At 50.4% G+C, this 22,081-nt stretch overlaps 1 protein-coding gene across 1 annotated transcript in view; it reads right to left on the bottom strand.

Annotated features, from left to right (window-relative positions):
- Positions 1–1,636: 1,636 nt before the first annotated feature.
- LOC113254695 (AGBL carboxypeptidase 4) overlaps positions 1,637–22,081 on the bottom strand; it is a 180,037-nt gene continuing 159,592 nt past the window's right edge. Inside the window, exons 8-9 of the mRNA XM_057310255.1 lie at positions 8,764–8,860; positions 1,637–3,006 (exon numbers count right to left, since the gene is read on the bottom strand). Of these exons, the coding sequence (XP_057166238.1) occupies positions 2,886–3,006; positions 8,764–8,860 (218 nt within the window). The 3' untranslated portion in view covers positions 1,637–2,885. The remainder of the gene's footprint in view (positions 3,007–8,763; positions 8,861–22,081) is intronic.

Raw genomic sequence — 22,081 nt, 5'->3', positions numbered from 1 at the left:
GCAGAGTTATCTCACTTTCCTCAGAACGCTGGGTTGGTAGCCCATTTTACCCACTTGGGGCTCTATGCATAGACGAGGGTGGGCAGGCAAGAAGAGAGGCTAGAGTGCCCCCTCCTGGGGCTGGGTGGACTGCTAGCTTCTGGCTGGTGCACCTGCCAGATTGCCGCTGTCTTCTATCTCCTTGCTGAAAACCTTCCTCTCTAACTGGAGACCACAGGTAGAACCGGGTCTAAGAAAGCTAGGGAGTTTCTGAGCAGGCCAAGGCCCCAGGGAGGTCCACTGGCAACCCTTGGTCTCTTGGATAGCCCTTTCCTCTCTGCTTCACCAATGGAAAGAAGCAGGTGGTCCTATTGCAAACACATCCTACAGTCTGCCTTACAGCTACTCATTTTTCCCTCTTAAGGAATTCTAAATGTTAGCAAGGTCCATATGCTGTAATTCAGAGACATTTAATGTCATTTGTTTAGCATTAAATGATACTTTTTATATTGTAGACTCCATTCTCTGACATCGGGAATGTAACCACCTGCCTCATGCCATTCCTCTCCAGAGTTACAGACTAGGAGGTGATGCCACAGGGCATCCAGCACCCCCTAGAGAAGGACCCCCTTCCATTTCCTCCATGACAGATGTTCATTCTGAACGTTTGCATACATCTAGTGATGGGGAGCTCACTGTCTCCCCAGGAAACCCATCCAATGGCTGGCGACTCTAGAAAACTAGAAAGTTTTCCTCATTTTTTGAGCTGAAATCCATCTTATTGAAACTACATCCCTGGATTTAGTTCTTACCTTTGGCAACACAGAACAGGTTTGCTTCTTTTGGACAAAAAGAATGTCGAAGATGTTCTTTCTGCTTTTTTAGAGATTGTGATCTCACTTTCCTACCCCACACCCTCTTATTTTTCATCTCAGGGAAAAACAGCTCATCTCCTCATCCATTTCCAATGGGAAATGATTTGCAGACACCTGGCCATGTTGGGCACATCCCAAATAACACAGCTCACTTTTACTGAGCTCCCTTGCTGACATTTCCCAGACCTACATAACAACCGTAATGAGGCAGGTATCACTAGCACCAGCACAGGGGAGAAAACTAAGATTCAAGCAGGTTAAATACCTTGCCCAAGGTCACACAGATACTAAAGGCAGAACCAGGGTCTGACTGCAGAGTTAGAAGCCGGAGATGCCTGGCTCCAGGTTCCTGGTTTTAAACAGCTAGTATACTGGGGGCTTGTGCGCCCTGTGACTGAGTTGATCAATGCAGTTTTTACAAAGTGGGGCCTACATATGGTCACAACCTTATGGAAATGGTCTGACCAGGGAAAATAGACCTGGACTGTCACCGTGCCTGACTTACGCAGTCTGCCTCTCTTCATGCTGTCTCAAGAGATGCTAACATCTCTGAAAGAGCTGCCCCACTCTTGGCTCACGTCGAGCTGGTTGCACTCAGCTCAGCTCCCCGGGACTCTGACACAGGAACTGCTGGAAAGTCAAGTCTTGACTGCTCTTCCTTATCCCTGATGACAGAGTCTCTGACAGCAAAGTGTGAGTTACACCAAATTTGGGTTGGCTGGTGGGTTCCTGTGGGAGAGAAAGACCTAAAGGGAAGGGTGCCAAGAATGTTCAGAGGAACAGAAGAGATGCATAAGCCACTTTATTTGTGTCCCTCTGGGCAACAAGAACCCAGAGGAGAAGCTGTATACACAACACAACACTGGTAGCCAACTAACGTATGGTTCCTTGTTATCATTTCTGAAAACCAATAAGCAAAAGGAGAATAAACTTTGCTCTCAATTTTTGCAACAAACTTCAAAAAAATCCCCCATTCCAAAGCCAAAGAATGCTAACTGGAGCTTTGTGCTGAAGGCCCTATCTCCCCCGAGCCTTCCTTCCTCTCCCGATCTCCGAATCCTCATTTCCGGGAGGTCATTGTAATTAGCAGGCTGTCACGGTGACTCAGCCTGCCTGCTTCACGGACAGGAAGGGAGCAGACTGCTCTGGACCCATTCATCATACAAAGGCACTTTGCTCTTCAGAAAATGTACAATATTGAGCTTCCCCACCTTGGGAATTGCTATTGCTGCTGTTTTATTTTATGAGCCCCTTGCCTTGGCGGGGGAGGGGGGCATTCTCCTGTCTTCTGCATTTCCCTCACCTGGCAGCCAGCCTCCCCCATTGCAGAGTATCCATACCCACCTCTTCAGGGGCCACGTTTGGTCCCTGGCACCAGGATCTGGAGATCTGAACCATGACGGACCTCTTGGAATCAGTGATCACTACTTTTTGTTTTTGGAGTTAAAGTTTCAATTAAACTACCCAGGTCATTGGGGAATGCATGCAGCTCAGAGACGCAGTGACAGTATGCCTCAGACCAGTGCGATTGCAAAAACTCTGTCCTATTGTTCCCAACAGCACATTGTCATTGGGTTGTAGGTGTCGCTGACGTATTGGGTCAGCAAGTGCATGTCTAAAACCGTAAACCACCACCTCGTCCAGAAGGCAACTGCCTATGGTAGCTACACAACTTTAAACGGTAACGGGGCTTCCAAAGCACGGACCTGAGATGTGTCAAACCTCTCAATAGGGATGTGTAGCTTTTCCTCTTCTTGTGAGGATCCCTGTGTTGTGGAAAATAGCATCTGTACTCGCTTGGTTTGAGCCTCCTATTTTGTTCCTGAGCCTTAAGCCAAAGTCCCACAATTGATTTTCCATTGGTAAAAGGGAAAATTGATGGTGAAGCTTCTCATTTTTTCCTTCCCTTTCACTGGCTTATTCATTATCCCACACCCTTTATCTTGGAAACTAGAGAAGGGTGATTAATTTCATGCCCCAGCAGAAAATGCATGCTCCTGCCTCCACAAGACCTCCCCGGACTCCACGTCCTTAAAAAGAGTTTGAAGGGTCTTTGTGGTTCACGGAGCTCTTCTTGTCCCCTTTGCCGTTGGGGTGGTTTCGGGCTGGGCCCCGCAGGAGTGGGTGCTTGTAGGGAGGGGGCTTTTCTTTCCTGCAAAGGGGAGATAACAGAAAGAGAGAAGAGAGACAGCACATATACACACCGGACTGAAATCTTTCCTGTGCATGTCTAGACCCCACTGGACCGTGACAGTCCAGGAGCAGTGGCCTTGTCTTCCTCTTCTCTGTGTCCCAGGAACCCAGCCCAGGGCCTGGTTCAAAGCAGGCAGCATGGCTCAATGAATGACTGCTAGATGGATGGATGCCCTATATCATTCTGGTTCTGGAAAAAACCTGACTACAGCTCCCACTCTTCCCCCTTTCCACCTTGCTTCTAACCCCTCCCCTCCAATTCACAATGGGATGGGGATGGACACATAGAAGAGTGATATCCTGGGTGAGCCTGGGACCCCATCCTCTTCATAAACCATCATGGCTCCGGAGTCGCCCTTATATTCCTCAGAACAGCCTAATCATGACATTTCAGGGGGGTCTGTCTCTGCCACGAGCTCAGGTGATCTTGGAAGGCGGAGGTTATGTCTGGCTCATCTCTGAGTCACAGCCCCTGGCACCTGAGGCCATACACTTAACACTACTCTTCAGTGATTGCGCCCTGTCTGTTTGGCTCACACACTAGATTTGAGCTCCTTGTGGACAAGGACCAAGTTTTACCCATTTTTGCATTTTCCCTCCTGTAGGGCCTTGTTTATTTGTTATGTTGTTGACTGATAAGTGGATATGCCATTCATTCACACGATGGACTAAGATTCATTTGCAGTGGAAAGAGTAGGCTTTAGAGCCAGACAGAACTCACCTGAATTCCCAGGTTGGCTACGTATGAAGGGTGTGATCTTGGGAAAGGTATTTCACTTTTCTGGGCTTAATTTGTAAAATGGGGATAAAATATTCCAATCTTGCAGGGGTGTTGTGAGGTTAAATAAAATAATATGAGTAAATGCACTTAGCGTCTTCCCTTGCCTGCGGTAACTTATGAAGGCGTGGTGCTAGATGTTAAGTAGGGTCGCATGGTCTCTGGACATGACAAAGGTGAGTCAGACATTGAGGCTGTCCTCAGGCTGCTTACAGGTTAGGAGAGGACACAGTTGCACAAAATTACTACACAAAATAATAGAATTACAATGCAGGATAGAAAGTGGCAAACACCATAAATATGGAATCTCTCTTGGGCTTTTTGAATTAGGACTGAAGAAGCAACTTCTTGTAGCCATCATGCTCTGACCTTGGAGTACCCATTTTCCTTCATCGTTGATGAGTCATAAAGGAGGTAAAAATGTAACAGGTGGCGGCACACAACAGGGACACTTGCCCTAACATATCCCCCCCACCAAGAGGCCTCATGGCCCGAAATGCCACCCTTGCTGAGGGACCTGGCTAACATGGCAAGGCTGTCCAGCATGGGTGAGATACATCTAGACCTCAGTACCCATAGACAGCCTAGAGCACACACGAGCCCATGTCTTTCTTGCCTCGTCAGCTCTGCTTAATGGGGGTCGGGGGTAAGCTTTGCAAGTTACAGGGTGCCATTCATATGTCATTGAGGAGTGTGGTTCTTAACACCCAAAGGGAGCATGGGAAATCAGACGGCTATTTTTCATGGGGGTAAAGGAGGGCATACTTCCCCTAGAGAGGCAAGCTCAGGTACAAGCCCAGGTGGGGGCAGCCCTAGATAGATGGGGGCATGGGAGAGGGTGTGCAGTAGCCAGGGGGGAGTGTGAATGTGCAGACTGACGGGCAAAGAGCCTCAGTAACTAGATGGGGGCAAAGATCGAAAAGGCACTGGAAGGCAAATATCCCATACATCTAGGCCTCTGTTCCTCTTCCTATAATGCCTTCCCCCATCTCTCTAGGCTCATTTGAGAAGCAGACTTCCCAGAAAATAAGCTACTTCCTCCTCAAGACTTCCACAAGACTTTGCACCTTGACCTCAGCAAACCATTTTCTAGGTAGTGCCTTGTCTATCTGTTTTTCTCACGAGAATGTGAGTGTAACACATTTGATTTTTCTCTGTAATTCCAGAGCAAAGCCTGCCTGGCATGGAGTAGGTTCTTGAGGAGTGACTGATGAATATCAGTGAACTTTTGGTCTTGTCCTTACTGTTTCCATTGCTCTAAACATCCTGGTCTTGTCATTGCCTCGGACTGTCTTTTCAGGCCCCGTGTCCTGCCTTCCACCCTACCCCCATCATGGAACACCCTCTCTCCTTTTTCTATTTCATCTATCTAAGCTCTACATGTCCTTTAAAACCAAGTTGAAATGCCTCTTCCTCCCTGAAGCCTTCTGGGGATACTCCTGCTGGCTGCCAAATGTTGGCCAAATGGTGTGGGAAGGGAATTTCTGGTTGGGTCTCACTTTTCTTTTCTAAAACATGAAGGGGTTGAAGTCATGAATTCTTAAGGGCTTCTTCAGTTCTACCACTCTATAATTTATACAGTCGGGGCTTATTTAGGATTTACTCCCTGCTAGGCTGTGCACTGGGGACTGAAGATCCAGGAGTGACCCAAGATAGCTCCTTAAGGAGCAACCTGTCTCGTGGAGAAGCCAGATGTGTGAAGATGCCATGACAACGCTCTGTGGGACATGCAGTGCTACAGGTGTGTGCAAAATGCAGCTGGAGACCCAGCAGAGAGGAAGTAGATTCATCTCACGTGGAGAACAGGGACAGCGAAGCAGAGGGACGATGTTTAGACCGGGCTTTGAAAAGTATGTAGGAATTCACCATTTAGAGACAAAATGGGAGAACATTCCAGGAAAAGACAAAAGGATGAACAAAGACATAGCAACATGAAAATAGTTGACTTGTTCAGTCTGAAGCCTAAGGTGTAAAGTGGTAGAAAGCAGATGGGGTGGAGAGGGTGCTCACGGGTAAGAGGTATGCCAGGAGGCTGTAAATGAAGTTCTAGATGTAGGCCAGAGCTTTGAATAGCAAGAAGAGGAGCTGGAACATTACCCTGAAGGTAACGGGGAGCCATGGAAGCTTTTTGAAGGAGAGTATAATCTGACATGTAGCCGAGCACTTTCCTGCATTGTTTGGTATTGTTTGTCATCTTTGCGTGTCTACATGCCTTTCTCCTCTGTAATCTGGGCTCCTGATGAGCAGGGGATCCTATGTTCCCCAGCACCCAGTGCACGGCCTGGCACATGGTGGGCTCCAGTGTGCCCATCCTCCAACACACAACACAACCCCACCATGGAGCCTGCCTTCCCGGCCTGTCACTGAGCCTGAGCCCGAGCCCACTTCATACTCAGAGACCAGCCCACCTTCCATGCTCTATCTCCCCACAGAGGCTCACCTGGCCTGTTCATTTTTCCTAATTTTCATCTACCTTGATGGGCCCTTTTGAACTTTAGCGCTGTGGCTACGTCACTGTGGTCCAGATAGGTGTGAGGTCTCAGCGTTGGGCATCAACACCACGTCCCTGAACCTATGCTCTTGGGCCCACGTTGCTGGCCATCCCCACAGACCCTCTCTGAAGGGCAGCCCAGCCCCCGCCAGGCTCCCGCCAGCACCTGAGTGGAAACTGACATATTATAATTATCCACAAAGATGAGAGAAAACAAAGATTAATTTTGAGTCCAAACATGTAATTTTCCTTTAAAACCAGAACTACTCTCTCCCTTATGTTATTTGATGCTTGGGTGAAAAATAATACAAGCAAAGGGGATGTATTCAAGTCCTAAATCAGAGCCTTGCGTCCTCCTGGGAATTCATTTTTCAAGAGTTGCTGATTAACTGAGAGCTAAGTCATACTCATAATTTGGTGAGACAGGGGTGTGGGGATGGAGAGGGAGTTTGTTTTGTTTTTAATTTAAAGGTGGGTGCATTTACCTCAAGTCCTCAAGGCTATGCACTTTGAGGAATGAGCTCTCCAGCTCTTTTCTAAATAGGGTCCAAAGTTTAGAACGATGAGGTCCCGTGAACAGATGCCTCAGTTGCCTCGGGGGCCCTGAGAGCTCCCTGCCTCTGTTCCACCCAGTTTCAGGTTCCCGCCTCCTGCCCACTTGGAGGAACTCTGCTAATTCATGTGAGAAAAGCAGGCTGGGGATCTTGGGGCTTGGGCTCCAGTCCTGGCTGTGGCCAGTGCCGCGCGCTCCCCGGGCCTCGACTTCGTCATCTGCATCAGGAAGAGGGGCCTGCGTCATTGCTAGTCCCCCCGAGTGTCGGCACACTGATTGTGCAACAAGCTAGGGAAAAGCCTAAAGGATCGAGATAATTTTATTCAGGCTGACAGAGGACCTGAGAGAGACAATCCCCAAATTAACTTGTAAATGAGATTCTACGAATTCTTTTGAGTGTTATAAAGCTTTAAATTTTTAAGAACTTTAACCAGTCAAGAATGACTTCTAAGAATGAACTGAGCACTTTCGTCTAGAGGTGAGCTCCTCCAAGGCAGGGTCATGCCCTACTCACTTACTCAGTGGAGCACGAGCACCTCCTTCCCCCCGGGGCCTGGCGTAAAGTGCTGGTTTTCCTAAGTGGATGAAGGTAGGCAGGCAGGGAGGAAGGTAGGCAGGCAGGAAGGAAGGCAGGCAGGCAGGCAGGAAGGCAGGCAGGCAGGAAGGCAGGCAGGCAGGAAGGCAGGCAGGCAGGCAGGCAGGCAGGAAGGCAGGCAGGCAGGCAGGCAGGAAGGAAGGCAGGCAGGAAGGCAGGCAGGCAGGCAGGCAGGAAGGAAGGCAGGCAGGCAGGCAGGCAGGAAGGCAGGCAGGAAGGCAGGCAGGCAGGAAGGCAGGCAGGCAGGCAGGCAGGAAGGAAGGCAGGCAGGAAGGCAGGCAGGCAGGCAGGCAGGCAGGCAGGAAGGAAGGCAGGCAGGCAGGCAGGCAGGCAGGCAGGCAGGCAGGCAGGAAGGCAGGCAGGCAGGAAGGCAGGAAGGCAGGCAGGCAGGAAGGCAGGCAGGAAGGCAGGAAGGCAGGCAGGCAGGCAGGAAGGCAGGCAGGCAGGCAGGAAGGCAGGCAGGCAGGCAGGCAGGCAGGCAGGAAGGCAGGAAGGAAGGCAGGCAGGAAGGCAGGCAGGCAGGCAGGCAGGCAGGCAGGAAGGCAGGCAGGCAGGCAGGCAGGAAGGCAGGCAGGCAGGCAGGCAGGAAGGAAGGCAGGCAGGAAGGCAGGCAGGCAGGCAGGCAGGCAGGCAGGAAGGAAGGCAGGCAGGCAGGAAGGCAGGCAGGCAGGAAGGCAGGCAGGCAGGCAGGAAGGCAGGCAGGCAGGAAGGCAGGAAGGCAGGCAGGCAGGCAGGCAGGCAGGAAGGAAGGCAGGCAGGCAGGAAGGCAGGAAGGCAGCCCTGACCTTCACATCTTGAGGAGGGGGACTCTCATGCCTTGACGGGATGCATGTATGCCTAACAACGTGAATGGTGCTTTAACAAACATCTCATAATAACTTTCTAGGTGAGCGCCATTGTCCCCACTTACAGATGAGAAAATGGAGGGATCAGAGACCTTACGAGCCTAGATGAAGTACCAATCCTAGACAATGAGTTACCAGATGGAGTAGCACATGGAGACACCCAGACTAACCTGGACGGCACTCAGTCCCCCAGCACCTCCCATCCCGGTGGACTCCTGTGGGAGACCCAGAAATGTGACCACCCCCACACTGTCTGATGCTGTGACGATACTTTATAGTCAGAAGACATGCTGTTGAGCTCTTCTGCCCCATACTCTGGGGGGCAGGGCAGGGATGATCTTTCCCATGCCGCAGACAGGAAACTGAGGGCCAGAGAGAAACCAAGGGAAGCTGCCCCCGAACACAAAGCCAGCTAAGTAGGACCCAAGCCAGATGGTTCTGCTCTGTCACTTACCGCAGCCTCGGCATGGGAATTGCCACTTTCTCGACCAGGGGGTTCAGCCGATAATAATCCAAAAACGTTCTCGCCACATTCCTTCCCAGCTTCATATCTGCAAGTGTGTGCGTCAAGGAGCAACTTTGGAAGGAGACTGGGACAGACTGAAAATAGGGCTAGTAATAATGACAGCAGTAACAGAGGCAGTGACACCACTCACCCTTCTAAGCTTTTTGTAGGTCCTGTCTTTTTTGATTTTCATACACTTTAGATACTATTATTTTCCTCATTTTACAGATAAGCAAATTGAGGTGCAAAGAAACTAAATAATTTGCCTAAGGTCATAGGACTAGGAAGGAGAGGAACCAGGGTATGGGTCTAGATACTCTTACTTCAAAGCTATGTTCATAGCTTCTAGAATATACAGCATCCCTTTGGGAAATACTGGGCTTCCATGGTCTGGCTTCAGGTGGCTCAAGGTGGAGGCAGATAAACAAGACCTAAGGGCAAGAGACCCTTTGTTGTGTGTAGACCAGGGTCTGTTTGACCCTTAGGGATCAGTCATCTACTTTGGTAAACTTGGGGTGGGGGGGTAAGGGGACAATTGTAAAATCCTCTCACCCTAATGTCCCTCTCACCCTAGTGTCCCTGTTCTACCTTGAAATCTACCCATCATGAATCCTTAGGGCAAGGATTCATGACCTGTTAAAGTACAAACTCCCCAGGGAAGGAGAAAGGCCTGTTCTATATCAACCATTAGCACTTTAGTATGAATTGGCAGACCAATCATCTATTCAACAATACAGAGTATCTGCTCTGTGTATTATAGGTGACATCTCTGGGCCCTCACATAGACTATTTCCTCTGCCTGAAGTGTCTCCCCACCTCCCTCGACTAATTTTTGCTCATCAATTCTCCAGTTATGTGATACCCCTTTAGCAAAGCCTTCTATGATACTCCTCTCCCCAGGGCTGTGATTGGTGCTCTGGCCCCATGCTTCCATGACTTCTAAATTGGCTTCATTTAAAGCACTTATCTCTTCTCTCATATTCCTCAGCTCTGAACATCCAAACTGTCACTGTCATGGAACCTTCCCATTCTTGAGTTTGTCCACCTCTCTCCAGTCCCCTGCTGTCCCTCTAGAAAAGGCCAGCATCATCTTTCCCCTGGATTACTGTTATCCCGTCCTAATGGGCCTCCCTGCCACAGGCTTTCCTGCCTCGACTCCATTCCTACAATGTAGTCAGAGGCGGTGTCATAGAATGCAGAGCTAACCACTGCATCCAACTGTAAAACTCCCAAGTGCCCCCAGTTGCCTCTGAAGTTCAAATTTGGGAGCTTGATTTACAAGGTCCTTCATCACTGGGCCCCTGCTTATTTTCTTAGCTTTGTGCTTGTGGCCTCCCCCTTTTCACCGCCCTTGGCATCACACTCCAGCCACTGAACTTTTGCCTCCAGGCCTTCGCCCACACCCTCCCATCTTTCCAGACCATGCTTCCTCCCTCCACGTGCCTTACAGGGCTGACTTCTTCTCCATCTCCAGACACCCCAGTTGCATGCCACATCACCAGATAGGTCTCAGCCACCACTCCATCAGGGTCACAGAGCTGGACTCGTGTTTGAGGAATGATCAAAGGTGCTTTCACTACTGTCTTCAAGACAGCCCCAAGTTGGGGTTGGACATGGCCCAGGACATGAAAACTAGCATTTACGGGGCACCTACTAGGTTCCCTGCATGGCACTGGTACTTTGCTTACATACACATTTCAAATAATCCAGTAAGGAAGGCATTTCGATCTCCCTTTTGCTCTGGGAGGTTAAGGGACTTATCCCAGGCTGCCTCACCGGCAAAGGTAGAGCCAGGACTCCAATTCGGGAATGTCTGACTCCAAAGCAATGAACGTTCCACCACCCTGGGCTGTTTCTCAACTCGAAGGCACCTTTTCTGTCAAGGGCTGAGTCATCCCAGGCCAGTGCCTGGTGGGAGAAGGAAAAACACCAGACAAGTTATTTACGACAGTGAGATGTGCCACAGGCTCACAGTGCTCTGGGGCTGCCACCTGCTTTCCTCCTCTGGTTGTGACTGACCTTCTCTGTCTTCCTCTTTAAAAAGTTCACAAGCTGGCATTGGGCATGGCCTCTCTGAGCAGCAGACCCTGGTCTGCTGCTTTCCGCCAGCCGGGCTCCAGTCGGCTTAGGGCGACCGCATCACTACTGTGTGTGTTGACAGTAAGAGCGACGGGGCCGCGGGGGAAAGGACAGGTCCCCGTGGACTGGTAAAAAGACATCGCAGAAGTTGTGGAATCAGATGTATCTAATCCAGATCCTGGCCCTGCCACATTTTGTGTAGGGCACACTGTATTTTTCAAAAATGTCTGCAACAATGTCTCCCACGTTATTGTATGATATGACCTTGACCACCCTTCTACGGAGAAGTGTGGTCCGTATCTCCTCTCATTGAATCTGGGTGGGCTTGTGACTCACTTGTAACCATAAGAATGGCAGAAGTGGTCAGAGTGACACTGTGGGACTTCTGAGGCAAGGTCAACAAAGGAGTTGTTACTTGCCCGTCGCTTGCTAGAATACTCCAGCTGGGGTCCTGCCTCCACGCAAGCGGTCTGGCTGCCCTGAGGCCGCCATGCTGGCAGGAAGCCCACACGAGCCCACCGAGGGACTGCAGGTGGACGCCCTGCCACTCTGTGGACACACAAGCAAAGAGAGACTCCAGCCAGCCCATGGTCCCTCTGCACGCTGCTCTTCCCGCTCCAGCCCCTGCATCAAAGGCTCCAGGCCAGGACCGCTAGGCAGGGCCTGCCCCAGATTTCACACCCACAGAACGCAGGAGAGAAGGGCTACTGTTTTAAACCCTCTGTCTGGGGGAGGTGTGTTGGGCAGCAAGCAGGAAAGCAGCAGGACAGTCTCGCGAAGGCCACTCCGTCTCTGGGGCCTGGTCCTGCACCTGTGAGATGTGAGTAATGCCTGCCTCACGGGCTCGTGCTGAGGCGCTGACTGCTGTATGGGTGCTGATGAAATTAGTGCAGGAGTGGGGGACGAGGGAAGCCTGAGCCTGTCCTCACCGGCCCGGCCCGCAGGGACAGCCAGACTCGAACCCGCTATCAAAGAAATCCTTGTCAGCAATACTCCAGCTCTGCGAGGAGGAGTCAGTCCGCTCCAGTGTAACATCCCCCCGTAAGGTGCTGATTGGTTTAGACCAGCTCTGTTGGAAAGAGGGTGTTTTAAAGGTGGGAGTTGTCTGGGACACCCTCTTTCCTTCTCTGACCATGTCAGGGATTCCTCAAACCTGGGGGGCCTTGCCCCAGGCTACAGGCTGCCGGGGCCCCGTGTGAGTCAAGAAACCACATGGGCAGGGGGAGGGAAGAGACCGACTGAACATTTCAATGAAAACAAGCTGTCTTTGGACAAGGACTTAGGGCGCAGGCAAGGAGAAGGCAACTACTGGCTGGAACCCTTCCGAATATGTTGCTGAATGGAGAGAGGAGTGCTGCGGTGAGAGCTCCCAACTTTGTGTTGCCAACAACAATCTCCGAACGGCCCAAAGGCTGGGAATGTCATCTTCCTCATATTCTCATGGGGCTCACTGATCTGCCTCTTGCAGAGGGAAGGAACAGGCAGCAGGTAGGATCAGGGCCCCCGAATCAGAGAAGCAGGGGAGCTTGGCCAGGATGGGGTGAAAACCAGACTGATCAGGCCACTTCTGCTCAGAGCTGTTTGAACTAAAGGGTGGGTATCAGGAGCTCTGTCCTTCCTGGGACCGTCCAACAGGCGAGGAGGGTTTGGGCACATGCTGTTCACTCTCACTCCCTTGTTTGTTCATTCATTCATTCATTCATTCATTCATTCATTCATTCAAACATTCACTGGGCTTCTCCCATCTGTATACTGGGAGGCACAGTGACAGGAACTGGGGTTAGAGACAGAGAAATTAGACAAATACAGTTGATGGTCTAGAGGAAGAAACTAGCAGGTTCCAACTAACTATGGGACCGGACGGCTTGCTGCACTGTCACCTTCACAAAAGCAACTCCTTACTTTAGAGCTTACCCCGTGCATCGTGTGGTGTAGTTACTCTCGCCAATCCCCACCACAACCCTGCAAGGTCAAAGCACAACTCTACACAATTTTGCAGAAGAGGAAACCGGAAAAAGGAAAATTTGCATGAATGGCCTGGAGTCCTGCGGCTTGAAAGTGATGGAAGTAGCTTGTGAACCTGAGTTCCTTAACACCACGCACAAGGTTTCTCCTCTCTGGACTGCGGTCACACATGCGAACGCTGAACTCTGTGCACGTGTAGGAGGTCGAACTCCTACCGGGGGAATTGTGAAAGGCGTCATGCAAGTGGGTGTATAACAAAGATTTGAAGGTCAAGGACCAATCACGAGGGGGAGGAAGAGAGAAATGGCATCAGGGGAAGCACAGAGCACGGCGGGGACACGTGACCCTGGGCCATAAATGAGACAGAGAAGGGCCCATGGGCCCAGGCCACCTCAGGGTAGAGTGAAGGCTGAGACTGCACGGGTAGGCTACAGACAGTTCAGTGAAGACTTCGCATGCCAAATTAAGGAATTTAAACTTCTATTCTGGAGGCAGTAACAAATATTTGATGTGAGTATCTATGGTTGTATCTATATTTGTCCGCTCAATATATATTTGTTGATCATCCGCTATGTTCAGGCTCTCTGAAAGGCTCAGGGTATACCGTGGTAAAAACAGACAAAATAAAATAAAACAAAACAAAAACAAAATAAAACAAAACAAAAAAACCAACCAAAACAATGGTTCTTAAGTCTAGAAGTGGAGACAGATAACAAGGCGATAAAAACCCACATGAATATGTGACTGTGACTCTACTGGTGTAGGACGAAAACGCACGGGATCCGCGAGAGAGGGTGATGGGGGTGCGGCTGCAGATAGGGGATGTGGGCAGGCCTCCCCGGGAGAGTGCACAGGGGCAGGCAGAGCCTATGAAGAAGGAAGGGCAATGGGAAGGGTCCTTGGGTGGGAGAGAGGGTCGGAAAGAGGGCTGGCGTGGAGGGACAGGCAAGAGCGAGATCACATGGAGACTTATTCTGGGTCACCTGAAGGAGTCTTGATTTTCTAAGCGAATGGGAAGCTACTGAAGAATTTTAAGCAGGAAAATGAGACGGTCTGATTTATAATTTTAAAAGGTCACTGCTGTGCTAAAAATAAGGAAGCAAGAGTAAAAGCAGGTGGATTGGCCAGGAGACTACCGCAAGGGTCCAGGGGAGAGATGGCGGGGGGGATGGTCTGGACCAGGGCTGAGGCAGTAGAGATGGGAAGATACGTCTTGGGGGAGGAACTGGCAGGTTGGCCATGGCACCTGAGGAGAGGAAGGAACGAAGGACAACCTCCTGGGTATTTAGCCTGAGCCCCTGGGTGGATGGGGTGCCATGATCGGGAATGCAGAAGCCTGGGGGGTGGCAGCACAGGGTCAGGGGAGAGACTGGGAGTTCATTTTGAGTTGGAGATGACAATGAGACACTAAGCATCTAGGTCCTAAATCAGAAATAGGGAAAGAATCAGATCATGGAAATCGTTGCTGAACTACCAACCCTCTGGGATTACTCATGCGGCAAATCTTGCTGACTGTATGGTATGTTCCACTCTGCCTAGCTCTCCACCTCTTGCTCCTGCTCTCAGAGAAGACCCATTCTTGAGTGTCCCAAGGTCTCTTGGAGAGTGGCAGTGACTGCAGGACCCTCTGTTCTCCTGTCTCAGGGCCTGGGCTCTGGTGTATTGAATGAGTACAATTACGTGGGAATTCAGGAGACCGAACTGGTTTCGACCAGTAGCTTGCCAGGTGACCCTGGCCATTTCCCTTCTCTGGTCCTAACTTCTCTGTGGGTAAAAAGTATAGTCTCTTAGGTCCTTTCCAGCGTTAACATGGTGTGTTTAATACAATAAATAAGCTTATGAAAAATCCCATCCCCATTCTTTCATTCAACAAATATGTCCTGAGAACCTACTACGTGCTGAGTCGTTTTAGGCACTTGGGATACACAGCAAACAAAAGTCACAAAGATCCTTGTTGTCATGGAGCTTCTGTTCCAGTTACGGGAGACGAACTGTCAATCTAACACATTCGTAAGTTATTGAGGATGCCAAAAAGTGAAAGTGGTAAGTGCTATGAAGTAAAGAAAGAACACAGTAAGGGGAGTGCTGGGGACAGGGGCACATTGTAGCACTGAGTAGAGCGGTCAGAGGGGGTCTCATGGGAAAGTGGGGGTTGCGCGTGCTCAGGGGAGGTGACGGAGCTGGCCAGCACCAAGGACGAGGACCCTCCTCATCTACGACACAGGCCCCGCCCAGCCGTTTCATTACCGGGCTCTTGCTAAGTGCAGCCCAATCCCACTACTGGAGATAATAGCTCCCCTCGGGATGCGTTCCCCGTGTTGGAGTCAGACACACCTCCTTCTTGGCACGCGGCAGCTTCCTGAGGAAGGTCCCCCCCCACCCCCCTGAGGACTCCAGACACATCTCACACACCCTCTTGCCTGGCCTGTGGCCTCCCTTCCCCATCCTGCTCCCTGCCCCCTCCTCTCTGCAGCGAGTGCCACACTTCTCACTCCCTGAAGCTCTTCCAGAACCACCGGTGAGCCCACCTGGCCTGGCCTGCCCTGAAGAGAGAGGAGCTCCAGCCCCACTCACCAGATCCCATATTTCACTTCCGCTCCCCTCACAGTCGTGTGCTGTGGGCGGGTCTGATTACCAGCCCTATTTTGCAGATGACAACTTGGAAGTGACTTTTGCAGTGAGGCACAGCAAGAACTGATACAATGAGGATTGAATCTCATTCATTCATTCATTCATTCATTCATTCATTCATTCATTCATATATTTATTGTCTTCTATGTGCCAGATGCTGTTCCAGGAGCTGGGACATAGGGAAGAGAAAAACACGGTCCCAGTCCTCACGAAGATTTTTCCCTGCTATCATCCTACTTCCAAATAAGAAAATTTAACTCTTACTTTCTCCCTGTTTTGAAACCCCTGCCTAGAATTTTCTCTGCTCTTATTCCTGCCCCTGCCAGCAACAGATGATCATCATTAAAGGGGAAAGATTAATTTTGCAGAGCGGTAGGCCAAGGAAAAGTGATTTCTCCTTGGCAAGGCTGACAGCGTTGCTGGAATGTTAAGAGGCACCTGTCGACGACGAGCCTCTAGGTAAAGACAGAAGAACAATGCGACAGTGAAATCACTTTTGTCCCTGCCCCCCTCACCCCTCCTCCATGGTGTTGGACAGGTGCACAACTAAACAGATGAATCTTTCTCTGAAGTGCAGCTTGGGGGCTGCAGAGGTCATGGCAGAGTGCCTTCCAATCGCAGGTGGGTCCTGAGGCACCCTGGAGGTGAGGAGCCCTGTGAAGGTGGGAGAGAGGGAGACAGAGAGACAGAGAGAGGGAGGACATGGAGACACAGCAGGAGGGAGGAAGAGACAGAGAGACAAGCGGAGGCAGAGGCCAGAGGAGAAAGAGATGCAAAGGGCCAGGAAGATAGGAAGAAAAACCCATCAGGATGGAGCAGAAAAATCAGGAAGCTCATCAGAGGGGCTGAGAGTGACTCGAACTTGAAAGGTGGAGAGAAATGGAGCAAAGAGCAGAGAGACAGAAGAATAGGAAGTGAAGAGCAAAGGGAGAGAATCAGAGAGAGAGAGAGAGGCAGACAGCAGGGAGGGAGAGAGAGGAGGAGAAAGGCAGCGGGTGGGACAGAGAGAGACAAGCAGAAGTAGAGCAATGCAGGCATCCGAGGGGACAGCACAGGTGACACGGGGAGACAGAAACAGAGGCAGAGCCAGCGAGAGGCAGAGGACAGGAGGACAGAGAAGGAACGGAGAGAGAGACTGAAGGACAGGCGGCCGGGGGCCTCCTCTCTGACACACCAGACGCAACTCGGAAGGGTGGGGATTTTGTGAGGGGAGGCGGGAGATGAACGCACACACAGTCATGGGGGCGGGGGAGGCACCCAGGCCCTCCAAGCCTGAAGCCAGGGTGAGCATAACGGAGGCTCTGGGCTCCGATCTTACGGCCACTGCAGTGAGTCACCACAGACAACACACATTCATTCTCTCACAGTTCTGGAGGCCACGACTCTGAAACCCATTTCACTGAGCTAAAAACGAGGTGCTCACAGAGCTGCACCCCCCAGGGAGGCCCCAGAGGAGAAACTGTTTCTGGCCCCTCCCAGCGTCTGGTGGCTGCCATGCGCCTTGGCCTATGACCTCATCACCCCCGTGTCTGCCTCGTGGCCACACTGCCTTCTCCTCCTGCGTGTGTCCAATCTCCCTCTGCTGTCCTTTTTTTTTTTTTTTTTAAATAGGCTCCAGGCCCAGTGTGGAGCCCATTATGGGGCTTGAACTCACGACCCTGAGATCAGGATCTGAGTTGAGATCAAGAGTAGGACACTTACCCCACTGAGCCACCCAGGCGCCCCTGCCTCCCTTTTATAAGGATGCCTGTGATCGCATGTCCGACCTACTCCCAGAAGCCAAGATAAACTCCCCCCTTGAGATCCTTAACGATAACATCTGCAGATACCGCATTTCCACACAAGGTGACACTGATGGGTTCCAGGGGTTAGGATCTGGATGTGTACGGGGGTCGCTATCCAGCCAGAGCTGCTCCGGGTGGCTGGGAGCAGAGGATGGACTCCCGTGCGTCGGGAGTGCGGTTCTGGCTCTGTGCTGGACATCTTGCGGGACACTCAGCTCCACCCCCCGCCCTCCCCCCACCCCCAGCGCCTCCTGCACAAGCTGTGAGTGTGTTCCCCAGATTGGACCCAGACATGTTCAACTCCAGAGTCTTTTTTATTGACGTTATTTGCTGTCTCTCAAGGGCAGGACCACGTGCTGCTTATTTCGCCTTCTAAACATACAGCGGACCTGCCCTTCCTTCTCTCCCACTTCTATTCCTTGACTTCAGATCCTTCTCTCTTATCTGAACTACTGCTTCAGCCTCCTAATTGGTCTTCTTTTTTTTTTTTTTAAGATTTTATTTATTTATTTATTCAACAGAGATATTTATTTATTTATTCAACAGAGATAGAGACAGCCAGCGAGAGAGGGAACACAAGCAGGGGGAGTGGGAGAGGAAGAAGCAGGCTCATAGCAGAAGAGCCTGATGTGGGGCTCGATCCCGTAACGCCGGGATCACGCCCTGAGCCGAAGGCAGACGCTTAACCGCTGTGCCACCCAGGCGCCCCCAGCCTCCTAATTGGTCTTCTTGACTTCAGTTTCCTGCCATTTTCACTGAGAGCAATGCTCTCATAATTGCTAACCTTGTCGCTTCCTGACTTACAACCTTACGCCAATTCCCTGTCACCTATAGGGTAAAATCTAAACTTTCAAATCTGGCATTCATGGCCTTCCATAAGCTGGTCGAAGCCTTGTCTCCTGATGCTGGATCCCACTGTGCATCTATTTAGAATGTGGGGTTTAGAGTCCAAAAGGCGTGGGTTTTAATATTGGCTCCTACCATTCTGGGCACACTACTTAACTTCCCTGTGCTTTAGTTGTCTCATCTCTGAAATGGATAATGCTACCCTCTTGTGTTGACCAGAGATCCTATATCCAAAGCACTGAGCCCAGTGCTGGCATGTAGTAACTCTATTATCACTCTTATTTATGAACCTGTCATTTCCAACAAAGCATGAGCTCTTCAAGGACAAGGCTGTGTCACATTCAAATTTGTTTCCAGAGCCATTTAACACATGTTAGGCCTATCACAAAAGCAAGGAAAAAAAAAAAACGAACAATGAACCAAAAAACAAGATAAAGTGGGAGAGAGAAAAAGAGGGACAGAGAGACAGGGAGAGAGAGAGAGAGAGATGAAGACATTATTTTTAAAAATTTCTGGATGTTCAGGGATAAGATCTTGCAAGTCCCTTCCACACTATATGCCTCAGTTTCCTCTCTGTAAAACTGGCTAGCAGGTGAGCTAAAATGATCTCTAGTGCTAATCTAGGCCTCACTTTCTCTCTACCCCATCCTAGGAGAAAAGGATACCCTTTCTGGCTACCCAGATCAGGGCAGGCCTTCTCAGGCACGGGGGCACTTCCCATCACTCTGATGGGGTATTTGGAAGAGAAATCAAGCTGGAGGCTGGCTGGGCTAGAACAGATGGAGATCTGACCTTAGGAATAACGTGCCTGAGTCCGGACAGGATGACCTTGGGGGGTTTTTGAACTTCTGACCATATTAGGCAGGTTGTCCTTCATTCATTATTTGTTATTCATTCAACGGGTACTTATCAAGCACTTCCTCTGGGCTGAGCTGTGTAAGAGGTATGCAGACGGCACTGGGCAGAGAGAGTAAACAAAGCAGCAACGGTCCTGCCTTCAAGCTGCTCGCAGGCGGGGCTGGATGACTGTTGTAAGGGGCTGTCTGGTGCCTTGTAGGGTGTCTAACAGCACCCTTGGCTTTTCCCGTTAGATAGGAGTCGAACCCTCCTCCCCGCTGTGACAACCCAACATGTCTTCAGACATTGCCAAACATTCCCTGGGCTGTGTGGGGGAAACTCACCCCCAGGTGAGAGCCACTGTTCTAAGGGATTCACAGCATTGGGTGGAGGTGCAGCAGGTGAAATGGGGGTGGCAGGCATGGATGGGAGCTTTAGAGGTGCAGTGAGAGCTCGACTGGGAGGGGCTCCGGCTCCCCTACCTGGAAAAAGTCATCCCTGAGTGCTCCTTGGAGACAGGGGAAGGGGAAACGAATGTGTCCTCACAACCTGTACTGACCTCCTTGCATGGTTGCTTAAGCCCCTCTCCCTATCACTTGGGTGGGAAGAATGGCCTCCCTCTGTCTGTTGCACACCTCGACCTCTGAGATGCCCCTCACTTCCCTAGCCCTGGACTGCTGGCATTCACAGCCCATCTGTCTCAGACCCACTCCCCATCAGGAGGGTAGTTAATCCCCCCACCCACTTCCCACACTCCAGCTTGCTTCGTGGGTTCCCCACTCCCCCTCCTCTTCCACTCCAGGAACTAGCAGTTTCCCAGCAGTGCCTCCCTTTCCCCACTGATGGCCGACCACAGCTCTGGAAATGAGCTCACAAAGTGCACTGTGCTTGCCCAGCTGGGCCCCACTCTGCGCTCGGTGGGGCTTGCATGCAGCTCAGAGCTACAGGAGGCTCTGTTTCTCTGAGATGCTCCTAGATACTTTCAGAAGCTTCCACTGACACACAATAAAAACAAGACTAAAGACCAAAGTCAATATTTGTGCGGCAGCATCTCGGAGCAGGCGGGAGGCGGGGGAAGAGAGGTGTAACAAGTGGGAGGAGCTCCGAAGGCTCCTGGCTCTGGCCTCAGCTGTCTCTGGGGGGCTGCATGGCCTTGTGTGGGACAAGGGCACTCTAGGTGTCAGTGTTCCAGACTGTGAAGTTGGGGGAGAGGCTGACTTGCTGACGTTTGGACACCTTTCAGCTCTGATGTCTTGTGAGCCTCTAAACTCGGAGCTCTTTACCTGGGGAATTAGGGGCTTCCTGGACCCTGTGGCATTACAGGCAAAACATTTATGTGTATGTGTGAATTTTTCTGGGGAGAATATTCATAATTTTGTATAATTCAAAAAAAAAAATCTGCATCCTTCAAAATGTTAAGATCTCTGTTCTAAATTTGGATGGAGATACTTGAGTTTATCATCCCTTCCAGGTAATATTCCTTCTCATTTTCTGAGTCATTCACTTTTTATATCGTGACTCTTCTGGGATTAGTGAGAACTGGGTGGTGCTGGGGAGTGCAACCAAGCTAGGCTCAGAATGAAACGAACAGTGTGTAGACCCTGTCGCAAGTACACCTGCGTTAAGTCAGAGAACCTCAGAGATCCTGCTGGTGCCCTTCCCTCGACGGGTCAAAAGAACGGGCTCTGCGAAGGTGGGCCCCAGGAAGTGACTACAAACAAGAATGGTGGGCCATTCAGTGGCTGAGAATTGCGGGCCAGTCTTTTGGCTGGAAAGCAAAGTAATAATTGAAACTAGCTTAGAATTTAAGAGGCCCACTAAAGGGACAGGATATGGGGTCCCTGGTCTTTAAAAGAAGCCCACTCCCTTGTTCCTTGTGTCTTCATTCTGATTCAACCTGGGATTTAAAGCACTTACATGGATTCATACCAAATTGCTGTATGACCTGGGCTAGGTCACTCACCCCGCCCCGGGCTTCACTTGCCCTGTTTGTATAATTAGGAGGAATACAACTTCTTTCAGGGTTTCACCAAGGGATGGCTATACTATAGTGAAACTCCATTATAATACCTTATTCTTGGCTACCTCCTTACACTTAATCCTCATGTGGGGACATTTTTGTTCCATCTTAAGCAAAACAGAAATGATCCTATCCCTTAAATTCTAATCTTTAGGGCCCTATTGGCTCTAACATTTTATGATTTTCTTTCCTGCCCTTGTGTTATTTTCTTTTTAACTGTTGTCTTGAACTTGAAACTCAGGGGATGGAACTCATGCATAGGATCTTTACTATCTTCCAGGCACTGTGCTATTTATTATGCACAAACAAGGTAGATTTTATTATTCTCATGTTACAGGTTGGTAAACAGGTTCAGAGATGTCCCATGTCTGACATCACTCAACTAGCAGTTGGAGGTTAAGACTCAAACTCAGGTCTGTCCAACTGCAAGGCCTGAGGTTCTGGGGAATTATTATCATGGTATAATTGTTATCTTAACTGTCTTAAAATGAACGTATCCATTTATTCAATATTTATTCTCTGCTGTGTAAGGCTCTGGGCCAGACGCTATGGACCTGGAGATGAGAAGTCAGTCTCTGTCCTGAGCAGCCCTGAAGAAGGCAGGTAGATAAAAACTGCAGTGCAGGGCAATGACTTTGATGGCAGAGGGAAGCAAGGGAAGTGGGGGAACAGAAAGTAAGATCTAACATTGAAGGGACCCCAGAAGACTTCTCAGAGGAGGTAACGCCTGCGCTGAACTGGGCGGGGGACCTTTATTTGAGATGAATGTGCGTTAAGTAACTTAGTCAACAAATAATTGAGAATTTACTATGTACCAGGTACTTTCCTAGATGTTGAGACACTACTGTGCACGGGTGCTCATGGAGCGCACGTCACAGTAGGGGAGCTAGTCAGTGAACAAACACATGTAGAATGAGGTTGGAATCTGGGGGCCTTGACAAGAGAGTGGCAGCTGACCAGGCAAAGAGGGGATGATGGCATGCGTGGAAAGGGATCCCTGATCAGAGGCAGAGGCATGTGCAAGCATGCCAGGGCATGGTGATCCCCTCAAAGACGGGAAGACATGTGGTATGGCTGAAATATCTTCTACAAGATGAAGAAGGAA

This window comes from Ursus arctos, unplaced genomic scaffold, assembly GCF_023065955.2.
Source record: "Ursus arctos isolate Adak ecotype North America unplaced genomic scaffold, UrsArc2.0 scaffold_12, whole genome shotgun sequence".
In the NCBI taxonomy this organism is placed as follows: Eukaryota; Metazoa; Chordata; class Mammalia; order Carnivora; family Ursidae; genus Ursus; species Ursus arctos.
Note: the sequence above shows the minus strand (reverse complement) of the source record. Positions and strands in the feature narration are given on the sequence as shown.